This window comes from Pristis pectinata, chromosome 23 (genome assembly GCF_009764475.1).
Source record: "Pristis pectinata isolate sPriPec2 chromosome 23, sPriPec2.1.pri, whole genome shotgun sequence".
NCBI lineage: Eukaryota > Metazoa > Chordata > Chondrichthyes > Rhinopristiformes > Pristidae > Pristis > Pristis pectinata.
In genome coordinates, this window is record NC_067427.1 from 20019697 (window position 1) to 20032400 (window position 12704).

At 42.2% G+C, this 12704-nt stretch overlaps 1 protein-coding gene across 1 annotated transcript; it reads left to right on the top strand.

Annotated features, from left to right (window-relative positions):
* The first annotated feature begins 367 nt into the window (after window positions 1–367).
* Window positions 368–12297, top strand: fam163ba (family with sequence similarity 163 member B, genome duplicate a). The gene is made up of 3 exons (XM_052037254.1): window positions 368–487; window positions 8245–8360; window positions 11923–12297. The coding sequence occupies exons 2-3, from the start codon at window positions 8268–8270 to the stop codon at window positions 12277–12279; spliced, it is 450 nt and encodes a 149-aa protein (XP_051893214.1). The 5' UTR covers window positions 368–487; window positions 8245–8267; the 3' UTR covers window positions 12280–12297.
* Window positions 12298–12704: the final 407 nt, after the last annotated feature.

The following is a 12704-nucleotide window of genomic DNA, read 5'->3' on the forward strand; positions in this document are numbered from 1 at the left end:
GCTCGTTGCTTGAGGGTGGGACTGTCCCATTGTCAAATGGTGTAACTTAACTCATTGGCAATGACACAGGTTCCATTGCAAGATAGGGGTCTGAGTTAATTGGCTGATGCTGAAACTGATCCCATTATTACTAGATAGGGAGATATTGCTAATTGACAGATATTGAGGCCAGTCCCATTGCCAGATGGTGAGCTTTGGCTCATAGTGAGACTGCTCCCATGCATGGATAGTGAGTTAGGTCCCACTGCCAAATAGTGAGAATAATTTCATTGCCAGATTATGAACTTTGACTCTTTGGCAGACATGAAGCCAGTTCCAATAAGAAGCCAGATTGAACAGAGAAAAGTCTGAGTCTCTGAGCCATCAGATTGAGGCTTCTTAGCACTTCACAAACACCCACCTTATTCTCATCACCTAGCAACAGAAGCCTGATCCTCAATCAAACTGAATTATAGACAATCAAAGACAGATCAAAACGGTTGCAGTGGTGAGTCTATCAATAAATTGGTCAAAACATTTTGTATGTGTCATCACATATGTTTAATATCTAATATATCTGTGTTCAAATTGTAATATAAATGAAATATATGCATAATCTGTAATGTTTATGTCATCTTGATGTGGAACCTATGTGTGTTTAATCTATATAGCATTCATTGGTTTAGTGTACAATATATGCTTAAATATGTATAATGTGTGCTTAGCATGTAATATTTGTGTATATTCAATGTGAAGTGTATACATGTTATCCATGTGATGGTTGTGAGTTGTAATGTGTAATGCTTGTGTATAGTGTATATGTGTTTTATCTACACTGTGTGTTCCTAACGTATAATGTGAGTGTGTGTGTGTGTGTATATATATATATATATATATATGTGTGTGTGTGTGTTTAATGTATATATACTGTATGTCCATTTTACTGTATCTAAGAGAGAGAACAATGATTTAGCTTGCTGTAAACCAGTTAGTCGAGCCTTATGTGCACAAACTTTTAGAATCCATCTTCTGACTTACATTAATTGAATCATTTAATCAAGGCTGAGAGCAAATTTATTAAAGGCAGGCTACACTTGACAAGTTTAATAGCGTTTATTGAAGATGTAATTTGTTGTCAATGAAAAGACTCAAGCTAGCGGATTTGGCTTTCCTGAGACTTACTGCAAGTCAGGGGCAGAGTGGCTGATCCATTCCAGACCTAGTAATGTCCGAAGGCGCCCCCAATCCAGGTGCACCCACTTCATCTCAGGTTCACTGGGGCTTTGAGGCCTCAGTTAAATACTGTCTGTATTTTATTAAGATACCTGCAGGACAAGTGATCAGTGTGTGAACTAATGAGATGGCAGCAAGAAATCTCATCACCTTTGTGAACATCCAAAACTAAATGGAAGGGAAAGCTCTCATTCTCTTCACGCACCCCTCCACCTCACCTCCCAACATCCATAAGTCATTTTGTCCCATCCCCAGCAGTCCATTAATTTCCTGGAAGAGGCAAAACCCTGTAAGGAGAAAAGACTTTGTAAACCTCATCTCTCCACCCCACTCCACATTCCCTTGGCTATGGAAACCAATTCACATTGTTATAAAGACTGAGTCTTGTCCAAGGCACACCTTCCATACGATGCAATCTCTGTCCCGGCAGCTCCCTCTTAAACTCAAAAATTCAGCACCTTTCGCTCACAACATTACACCAGTTAAGAATTTATCTCAGTTGCTTGCCACTCTTGGGAAAATAAGACCCAACCAATACCCATCAATTCCTACTCTGATGCAATTTCAGGTCCTTCCCAATCTGTTGAATTGAATGATCTCTCACTGAATATTGTCAGAACCCATCAGATAGAATGCATTATTTTAAATTTGTGGCTATATGACATTTACACATTGCCCCTGTTACTCCATTGACTTCAAACCCATCTCGCCAGGAGCCTCACTTGAGTTTGACTCCAATGTCTTCATCTGTCTTTAACTGGACTTGTGGAAATTGTCTAGTAACCAATTACTGGCTCCATGGAGGCCTCTTTGTACCCTGAAGATCCTGGGGCAAAGTACATTTGCCATATTGTTACGGGGGTGTAGTCACTTGGTAACAGTCCACTTCAACCCCGCTTCAACATTTTTGTTGGCAAAGGAATATTGCTTCCTCAGTGTAGAGGGGAAAGAATTTATTTGTGGACTCAGAGGTAAATGGCTTATTATATAACAAAACATTAGGAAGACAAAGCATCATGCTCAATTTATATTTTCACATAATAAACATAATTTGAATTTGACTATAAAATAATGATGTAAATTTAATGATGAAGCAAAGAAGGTTTGGCCTGTGATCAAACTGCCACTGTTACACTGACTAATTGATGTCACAGACATGACCTGCTTTGAACCTCTCTGTTCCACAGAACAGGATTCAAGATCACATTCAAACCAGCAGCTTTATCCTTCACAGCAGGATCTAATGCCACAGTTTCACTCAGCACTGTATCCAACAGCTCTCTCTCCGTGACTCCCTGGTTCACTCATCCATCCATCCCTGGCACTTTCCCCCGCAACTGTAGAAGGTGCAATGCCTGTCCCTACACCTCCTCCGTCACCACCCTCCAGGGCCCTAAACAGCCCTTCCAAGAGAGGCAGCCATTCACATGCTTCTCCTCCCATCCTGTTTATTGCACCTGGTGCTCTTGATGTGGCCTCCTCTACATCGGTGAGACCCGACGCAGACTGGGCAACCGCTTTGCCGAGCACCTGCCTTCCGTTCTCCGTGGCCTCCTGGTTGCCAGCCATTTTAATTCCCTCCCCCATTCCCACACTGACCTGTCTGTCCTCCACTGCCAGGATTGAGGCTAAACACAAACTAGAGGAACAGCACCTCATATTCCGCCTGGGTTATCTCCAACCTGTCAGCATGAACATTGAATTCTCCAATTTCAGGTAAACTGCTCCCCCCCGTCCCTTTTCTCTCTCCTCCTGATCTACTCAGTTACTTCTACACCCACCCCAGCCCCCATCACCCTGTTTCTTTCCCCTCCTCCACCCCACTCCACCTGCCCATCACCTACACACTCCTCCCACTATGTCCCATCCCCCACTGTTCTCATCTTCCTTCTCCACCTCCCTTATTTGATTCATCTGGAGCCCTGTTGCCTTCAAGCCTCTGTCGCCATCTCCACCCTTCCCTCCCCCACCTGACTCCATCTGCCAATCACCCCTCCTCACCTGAATCCACCTATCACCTGCCAGCTCTTGCCCCAACCCTCCCCCTCACCTCTTTATACTGGCTGTCCCCCCTCTGTCTTTCATTCCAGATGAAAGGTCTCGACCTGAGATGACACCTGTCCATTTCTCTCCTCAGATGCTGTCTGACCCATCGACTTCCTCCAGCATTTTGTTTGTTGATCCAACAGCTTGATAAAGACTCCCACTTTATTCAATGTTCTACAAATCCACCAGTAATTAGATTTCCTTGGCTATCTCACTTATTCATTTTGATAATTTCATCTAACCTCATATAGCTCAGAATCAGAGGAAACATTTCAAATGTGGCTCATAAGCTCAAGAATCAGGTAATGCCACACAGTTTTTATAAAAACAGCAAATAGAAATCAGTATTCAATAGAAGAAAGGTCCACTGAATGTTAACGAGAAGGATGGTACGATGGCACAGCAGTTAGTGCTGCTGCCTCACAGCTCCAAAGATCCAGGTTCAATCCTGACCTCGGGCACTGTCTGTATGGAGTTTGCACATTCTCCCTGTGACCGCATGGGTTTCTCCTGGATGCTCCAGTTTCCTCCCACATCACAAAAACTTGCTGGTTGGTAGGTTAATTGACGACCGTAAATTACTTCCAGTGTTTAGGTGAGTGTCAGGAAATTGAGAGGAACCGATAGGTATGTGGCAGAGAGTGGAAGTGATGAAAATGCTCTGAGAGCAGGCAAAGATTTGATGAGTCAAATCCTTTCCTTCAATGTTGAAGGAAAATATGAGAAATATTAAAATAATGAGTTTCTCCAATGATGGACATTGATTTACTATGTTCAAAATAAAATTTAAGTAGCATTTGTACAGAGTTGGATGCAATTTATTTAAGGAGCAAAGCAAATAGGATGTAGGAACAGGAGGAGCCCCTTGAACCGGTTGATCCCTTACACACTGATGACAGAAACGTCATGATCTTTGCTCTCAGTGATCCCAGAACTTTCACTCTTGGTGAGTTATCCATGCGATCTGGAACCCATTACTTCAGTTGTTCTTTTTAGTAATCACAGGTTCTGTTTAACCACTCAGAATTGGTTTGTTGAGAAACAGATTATAATGTGTGTTTAAGAAAGGTGGACGTGGGAAAGGAATTAAGATTAGAACACATTCTAAGTGTACAGGATCCAGTCCATATACAGGTAAAAACCTCTGTAAATCTTGTGGCATTTCACCAGTTTCAGACACTGACCTGAAAGTGACCTACTTATTCTTATTTACTGTTTCCCGTCCATTAACCAAAATGTTATCAAGTTAATATTATTCCCTTCAGTTACATGATCCCTAATCTAGTGAAGCAACTTTTTCTTTATGGTAGCTTTTCAAATACCTTCTGAGAATCCAGATATACAGCATCCAGTGGCTTGCCCTGATTTACCTGTTAGCTACACCCTCAAATATCTCTAAAGGAATTCTCAAAAGTAATTTCCCTTTCACAAAATGTGTTGAATCTGCCTAATTATGCTGTATTTTCCCATGCTCCGATACCATGTCTCTAATAATAAATTCTAGCTTTTTTCCATCAAATTCTGTCAGGCTAACTGGTTTATGGTTCCATTTGCTCTCTCCATTCTTCTTTAGGGCAGTAAGGCAAAAAATTTGCACTGTAACACTGAATGGGTGGATCATTGTGCTGGTGGACAGAAGTCTGCCGCTGTATAACACTTGGTACTATACAGTTGGGGCAAAGGTCTACTTCTGTAAAACAGCAGTAGATACAGTGCTGGTGTGTACGGTACTTTCACAGTACAACTGTGGTACAGTGCTGATGGGTATACAAGGCTGGTGTGCAGTGCTGATGAGGACATTTCTGGGGAGTATTGGATTTGGGCAATTTGGTGTTGGTAGATTACGGGTTAAAGAATGTTCTTGAGCAATATTGGTATGGTAAGGAAACAATTTTCCCACTAGTTCTTGTGCTAAAACAGTAAGCAACCTGTAACATGAACACTCCAGCTAAAAGTATATTTTCAAATTTTATGCTAATTGAGGATGAACTGCAACCCATTTTGGCATGGTTGCCATGGAAATTGTTGTCACGCACCCTCCTTTGTGCACTATGCGTCATTGGTGGAGGAAGTGTGAACGATTGTGTTAACATAGTCTGTTTGATACTCGTTCCTCACACGAGATCTGATGGGAAACAAAAAGTCTCATTTTCCGTACGTCTGTATAATGAGTTAGTAATGTCCATAAAGTGTCAGAATCTGTCTTTAAAAATCCATCAGACCCATATTGAGCAGAATATTAACATTGATTTTACACTTCCTGCAGCCACGTTTCATTGGGAATAGAAATGGTTGTGGAATGGGATTATACAGGATTGATCAGAGTCTCCACAGATCTGACTCTCTGTTGGATTCTATAGAAGTCCCACTTTTTCACTGTGGAATACTTTGACTCTGTGGGTGAACAATGGGAACTGGGGAATCAGAGGAAATGGGCTTAGCAGTTGTAAATAGGTCCCTTAGGGCTGGGGGAGTCCGAACTGAAGCAATTGTATTAAAGTTATAGTCTGGATGTAAATGGTCACGGTCTTTTTCCTAGGGTAGGGGAGTCGAAAACTAGAGGGCATGGGTTTAAGGTCAGAGAGCAAAGATTTAAAAGGGACCTGAGGGGCAACTTGTTCACACAGAGGGTGGTGGGTATATGGAACGAGCTGCCAGAGGAAGCTGTAGAGATGGGTACAATTACAATGTTTAAAAGACATCTAGACAGGTACATGGATAGGAAAGGTTTGGAGAAAAATGGGCCAAATGCAGGCAAATGGGACCAGTTCGGGTAGACAACTTGGTTGGCATGGACAAGTTGGGCTGAAAGGCCTGTTTCCATGCTGTATAGACTTAATGAAGCCACTGAGATTCATATTCATTCAAGGGTCTACTCCTTTCTGGAGGGCCTGCATCCCAGCTGGTCATAAGAGCAGGTTAAGTCAGTTAATAAGACAGCAGTATCAATGGCCTGAACTATCTGTCAGACCCCTGGATTATGCAAGACAGCGTTAAATTTGAGCCTGCATTCTAAATTTGGCTCTTCAACTGTGGGTGGCATCCCAATTGCACTGAGTCATGTTGTTCAGGAACAAATGTGTTTGGAGTTTTTGCCTGTGAGAAGATTGTTGCATCACTGTTACCATAGTAACTGGATGCAGCGCAGCCTTCCATAACCACGGAAAACAGTGGAGAATGGTGATTGGATGAAATTGGCATGACAGCATGATGTAATGTGTTGGTACCACCAGCAGGTGGTGATAGCCTCTGAGGTTCCAGATGTGCTGTTTATATTTTCCAGACTGTTGTTGAGACAGGAATATTTGTGATTTGTGAGCATTTTGTGATGTGACGGGTATTTCTGGAGCCAGTGTGGGAAAACTGGCCCGAATCTTACCCTGAAAGTGGCAGGTAATTTGCTGTGTTGCTGTTTGTGGTCTGGGCTCATAATGTTTCTGGTGTTTATCGTCTGAGTAAGTCTTTTACTCGTCATCTAATCATGGACTATGTGTTTATGTTGAGGAAGCTGATGATCCAAGCTCACTGTCATTCCTCCATGATGTCAGATAGCTTCTAATCGATCATTACACAAACAAAACCCATGCAGGAACTGTGAGCAACACACAAACTTAAAAGACGCAGAAAGCTCAAGCGGAGGGAAGGTGAAAGGGATTCCACATAGATATGTAATGCTTCATGAAGGCAGCTGATATTAAAGATGATAATACATTAAAAAGGAATTGGATTGTTACTCAGAAAAGAAGTATATGAAAAGAAATGTTTAATGATAGGGAAATGAGGCTAAAGTGGAGATCTAAAGATCCACAGAACAGCTTATCCTTGTCCTGCTCAATGGGCCAGGTGCCTTCCTTTGCGCAGTAAGATTGTTTGAAAGTAAACGAGTGTGATGCCCATCACACAGACTGAGCTCTAGTCAGTAAATTTCCCTTTACTGCTGCCTGCTTGGATTATAGCTGGTTTCTAAAACTTGTCCGTTTTATTGTCTAATCACCAGCTGGCATGGAAGATCCCACCAGTGAGACCACGGTGATCGGTGCAGGGCACAACCCATTGAACTCCCACCTCCTCACCCCAACATCTCCCTCCCCCACCATCATAATGAACAACCTGAACACCATGAGAGCTGCAGCAAAATCCAAATATTTTTCTCTCAATGCATTGACTATGACTGGGAATTAAACTGTTTGATTGACTGTGGCTGAGAAGCACATCAGCTGGGAGCGGGAGTGGGACTGATTGACATGGCAGGAAATGGGATTGATCACGAATGGGAACGTGATTAATCAAGGCTGGGAATGGGTTAACTATGGCTGTTATGGTGTATGCTTGCAGTTGGAGGTGGGATTAATTAAACACAGCTGGGAATGTGATTGATTGTGGGTGGGAATGGAATTAACCAAGACTGTGTTTGGAATTGACTGGCTGGCAATGAGTTTGATCATGGCTGGGAATGGGATGGGCTATGACTGGGATTAGGAATGGCCATGCCAGGGATTGAGATGAACTATGGCTGGGAATGGGACTGACCATGTCTGGGAAAGGGATGATTGATTATGGCTACAAATAGGATTTGCCATGGCTGAGAATCAGGTCAATGATGGCTACGAATAAAACTGACTGCCTTTGGGGGGGTTTGGGATTGGGATTGACTGAAAATCGAATGATTGACCATGGTGTTGAATAGGATTGACCATGGTTGGGAATATGACATTTGACCTAAATGAGAATGGGATATTTTGGTCATGCATGGCAATGATTGACCGAGACAGGGATGAGTTGACCAGGCTTTGGAAGGGGTTGTGTGATATGGGTGGGTGTCAGTTAAATGACTGCTGGCTCCTGTCTTGTAGTCAAAAATTGTTCACACTTAACTTTAAACTGAAGAACAGATGATTATTAATTTAATATTCTCTGATGTGTCTTATATCTAAAGGTCTCCCAATCTCACTTTGCTCCTTGAACTTCCTACTCTTTCCATTTCAGATTGTTAATGGAGAGCTGGTCGAATGACAGCCGGGACTGTAGTCATCACTGGAGGAATATTGGCTACGATTATCCTTCTTTGTATAATAATCGTGTTGTGTTATTGCCGCCTGCAGGTCAGTGTCAGTGTAACCTGCTAGGCCAAGGTACAGCCATCTTAAAGTGTTTTTGATTCGGGATAGATGTCAGTTAAGGTTAACCCTCTGCAAAGTGCAGTGTTTGTGGGAATGAGAATCTGAAACTGTATTTAAAAATATGGTAATGGTGACTTCCAAAGACCTGCAGTGTTTCAGATACCACTTGTGATCAACAACAAAAACAACACCTTGCACTCACATTACACCTTTAATATGGTAAAACAACTCACGGTATTTCAGAGGAGTGTTTAAAAAAAGTAAAATTGGATACCAATTTACAAAGGTATTAGCAGGATAGATGACCAAAAGTTTGGTTGAAGAGATAAGTTCTAAAGACTGTCTTAAAAGAGGAAGGAAAGAAAGGAAAATTGAAAGATGAAGGAAAAGGAATTCTAGATCTTGGGAACTGAAGTCATTGAGCATCAAGGGTGTAAAAATTAATTCAAAGAATACACAACAACCTTCCAGAGGAAGGTAAGGCCAGTGCCATGAATGGATTTGCCAAATGAGTCATTGCCAGTATGGGACTTAAAGTGGGTCAATGAGAATAGTAATGGCGGGTAACCAGGACATTAGATTGGGAGCAAGGCTTTGGATGAGCTCAAAGTTGGAGGTTGTCAAGAACAATCGAACAGTCAGAAAGGCGGAGATGAGGCTTTCAGCAATGATGGAAATGAGACAATGTATAGAGGTGGAAGTGGACATTTCTGGTTACGAAGTAAATATGGATTCAGAAGCTCATGGTGGAGTCAAAAACAAATGTAAGACTGAATAGTTTGGTTCAAAATTAGGCTGTTGCCATGGAACTGCTGGGGAACAGAGTTTCAATATTAAACTATAGGCAGCAGATTTTTGAATGAATTCAATGTTACAAAGAGTGGAAAATGGAAGACTGTCCAGGAGAGCCTTTGGAACAAAAGCATGGATGGAGGTTTTATCTGAAGGACTGAGGCAGGGTTGAGACTAACAAAGTTCCATAGGTGGATATGGGCAAGCTTTACGAAGGGATGATATGGGGTTGTAAGCTGGGCTGCTGAAGAGAAGTGTGACAAATCAGAGGGAGCAGAAGGGTCAAGAGTGGCAGTAGTGAGGTAGAGCTGTGACTACTTTTTCTTTGGATAATTCTGCTGATGTTATATGTGAATGTTATATCCCAAGTGCACCGTATAATGTTTGCCTCTGATCTTTCCTCCACCCTTGACCTTGTGGGGAAGTGCAAAATGTTGGGCAGACATACTCAGCAGGTGCCAACTCTTTGAGGGTTATGATGCTTAGTGGTGATGTGATTAATGAGAAGAGGCTAAATGGACTGGCTGGTCTTTTCCTGTCTGTTTGCTTAATGTCTGTAACAGGGTACGAGAATTATAAAGCACTGCCCAACATTTGGAGGGACATTCTTGCAGGCCTGAGTGTAGTGTATCCACTGGCTTCATGTTAAAAGCTGAGGCATTTTTTTTCATGTGCAACTTACGTACAAGTTGGGTTTCCTACAGCAAAACAATGACTGTACTCCAGGGAAATTCCATTGGCCGAGAAAGGTCCTGAGACTTATGAAATTGATGCAGGTTGTAGATCATAGAATGTGGAACAGTACAGCGCAGGAACAGGTTCTTTGGCCCACCGTGCCTCTGCCGACCATGTGCCAATCTAACATCCCATCTGCCTGCACGTGGTCTGTGTCCCTCTATTCCCTGCTGGTTCATGCGTCTGTCTAAATGTCTCTAAAACATTGCTATTGTATCTGCTTCTACCACCTCCCCTGGCAGCATGTTCCAGGCACCTACCACTCTGTGTAATTTAAAATAAAAAGCAAATCTCATTTAAAATTTCCCTCTCTCACCTTAAAACCATGCCCTTTAGTATTTGACATTTCCTCTCTGGGAAAAGGGCTCTGACTATCTGCACCTTCTTTACCACCCTATCTGCCTTTGTTGCCACTTTCAAGGAGCTATGGATGTGCACTCCAAAATTGCTCTGTACATCAATGCTCCTGCCATTTGCTGTATACTTTCCTCTTGCATTTGACCTCCCAAATTGCAACATCTTACACTTGTCTGGATTAAACTGCATCTACCATTTCTCCTGATGCAGGGTTTCGACCTGAAATGTCGACAATTCCTTTCCTCCCATAAATCCTACTCGACCCGCTGAGTTCCTCCAGCAGGTTGTTTGTTGCTCTATCATTTCTGCATCCAAGTTTCTAACCGATATAACCTGTTATATCCTTTGACAACCTTCACTATCCACAGTTCCACCAATTTTTGTGTCCTCTGCAAACTTACTAATCAGACCACCTACACTTTCATCCTGACCACTATATGTATCACAAGTCACCACTGAACGCCACAGCCATGAAAGCTCACCAGTGCCTTTACTTCCTCAGGAGGCTAAAGAAATTTGGCAAGTCCTTGATGATGCTCATCGATTTTTTTTTAATTATTATTGATGCACCATAGAAAGCATCCTATCTGGATGCATCACGGCTTGGTATGGCAACTGCTCTGCCCAGGACCACAAGAAACTGCAGTGAGTTGTAGTCACAGTTCAGCACATCACAGAAACCAGCCTCCCCTCCATGGATTCTGTCTATACTTCATCCTGCCTCGGTAAAGCAGCCAGCATAATCAAAGACCCCACCCGCCCTGGATATTCTCTCTTCTCCCTGTCCCATCGGCAGAAGATACAAAAGCCTGAAAGCACGTACCATCAGGCTCAAGGGCAGCTTCTATCCCGCTGCTATAAGACTATTGAACAGTTCCCTAGTACAATAAGATGGAATCTTGACCTCACAATTTACCTCGTTATGACATTGCAGCTTATTGTCTGCCTACACTGCACTTTCTCTGTAGCTGTGACACTTTATTCTGCATTCTGTTATTGTTTTACCATGTACTACCTCAATGCACTGTGCAATGAATTGATCTGTACGAACGGTATGCAAGGCAAGTTTTTCACTCTACCTCGGTACATGTGACAATAATAAACCAATTCCAATTCCAAATGCCACCACCAGTCACAGACATCTAGTCAGAGAAGCACCCTTCCACCAGTATCCTCTATCTTCTATAACCAAGCCAATTTTGTATCTAATTTAAAAACTCACTGTGGAGTCCATGTGACTTAATCTTCTGGACCAGCCTACCATGAGAGTCCTTGTCAAATGCTTTACGAAAGCCCATGTAGATAACATGTACTGCCTTACCTTCATCAATCATCTTTGTCACTTCCTCAAAAAACTTAGTCAAGTTTGTGAGGCAAGACCTTCCCTGCATAAAGCTGTGCCACCTATCCCTAATAAGTCCATGCTTTTCCAAATCTGAGTAAATCCTGTCCCTGAGAATCTTCTCCAATAATTTCCTACCACTTATCTAAGGCTCACTGGTCTATAATTTCCTTGTCCCCATTGGTGCTCCAACCAATCCATGCTGTCTGAGAGGAGCTGCAACTGTCAGTAGGGAAAGGAAATACTTGATCTCTTCCCTGAATCCCACTTTCTTAAGCTGTCACTGCTCTGTAAGTTTTACTTTTTGTTTTTTTTTAGTATTATTGCTGTAAGCGAGAGGAATGGGATGGAGATGAGGAGGAGCCTGATTTTGCAGTGCACTCGCGTCTGCCGGCTGCTTACTACAATCACAGTGCTGGAAATGGACTTCACTTTAGTTCTGTAGCCTACTCCCAGGATCACTTCCAGTCCAGAGCTCTTTGTTCCAACTGCAAGCCACTCTTCTATGTCCATCAGATTGAAGAGATTCGGAATGGGGGTGAGAACATGAGCTACAACTCTGTCAGTGAGGAGGATTTAGAAATGCTTACAAACCCCCAGGAACTGCCCTTGGGCAGGGCTAAGTTGGCCAGAGACACTTTTAGCAGAAGTCGAAGTATCAGCACTGATGTGTGAAGAGGTTTGTTACTTTGGTTTTCTACCACAGCTGCTTTATATAATAAAATTAGACCATTGGTTTGCACATTTCATGGGAAAATGGATGGAATCATTGAATGCAATTCCAAAAGCATCAGTAAAATTCTTTCAATCCCAAACAAAAAAACACAATTACTCACACTATAAAAAGAGGGCCTGGATATAAAAAAATGTAATTTAGACAAAAACTTATTGATGTATTTATATATTTATTTATCTTCTAATGAATGAGATGCGTTTGATTAAGTGGAAGTTTTAAAACTCCTGGTTTAAATGGACCAGATAAATTGTAGTGATTTTTCTTATTATGTTTGATGGCTGCTAATGTTGTTATGTTATTGAGTATGTCTGATCTAATTATGTGACAGGAGTTAGTACATGGCTGATGATGTATTCTGTGGTAC

What these genes read in the sequence shown, in the direction of transcription:
- fam163ba (XM_052037254.1), top strand. Translation starts at nt 8,268, where the DNA reads ATGACAGCCGGGACTGTAGTCATCACTGGAGGAATATTGGCTACGATT. An exon ending in TGTGTTATTGCCGCCTGCAG is followed by an intron (nt 8,361 to 11,922) that starts GTCAGTGTCAGT and finishes GTTTTTTTTTAG; the next exon opens with TATTATTGCTGTAAGCGAGA.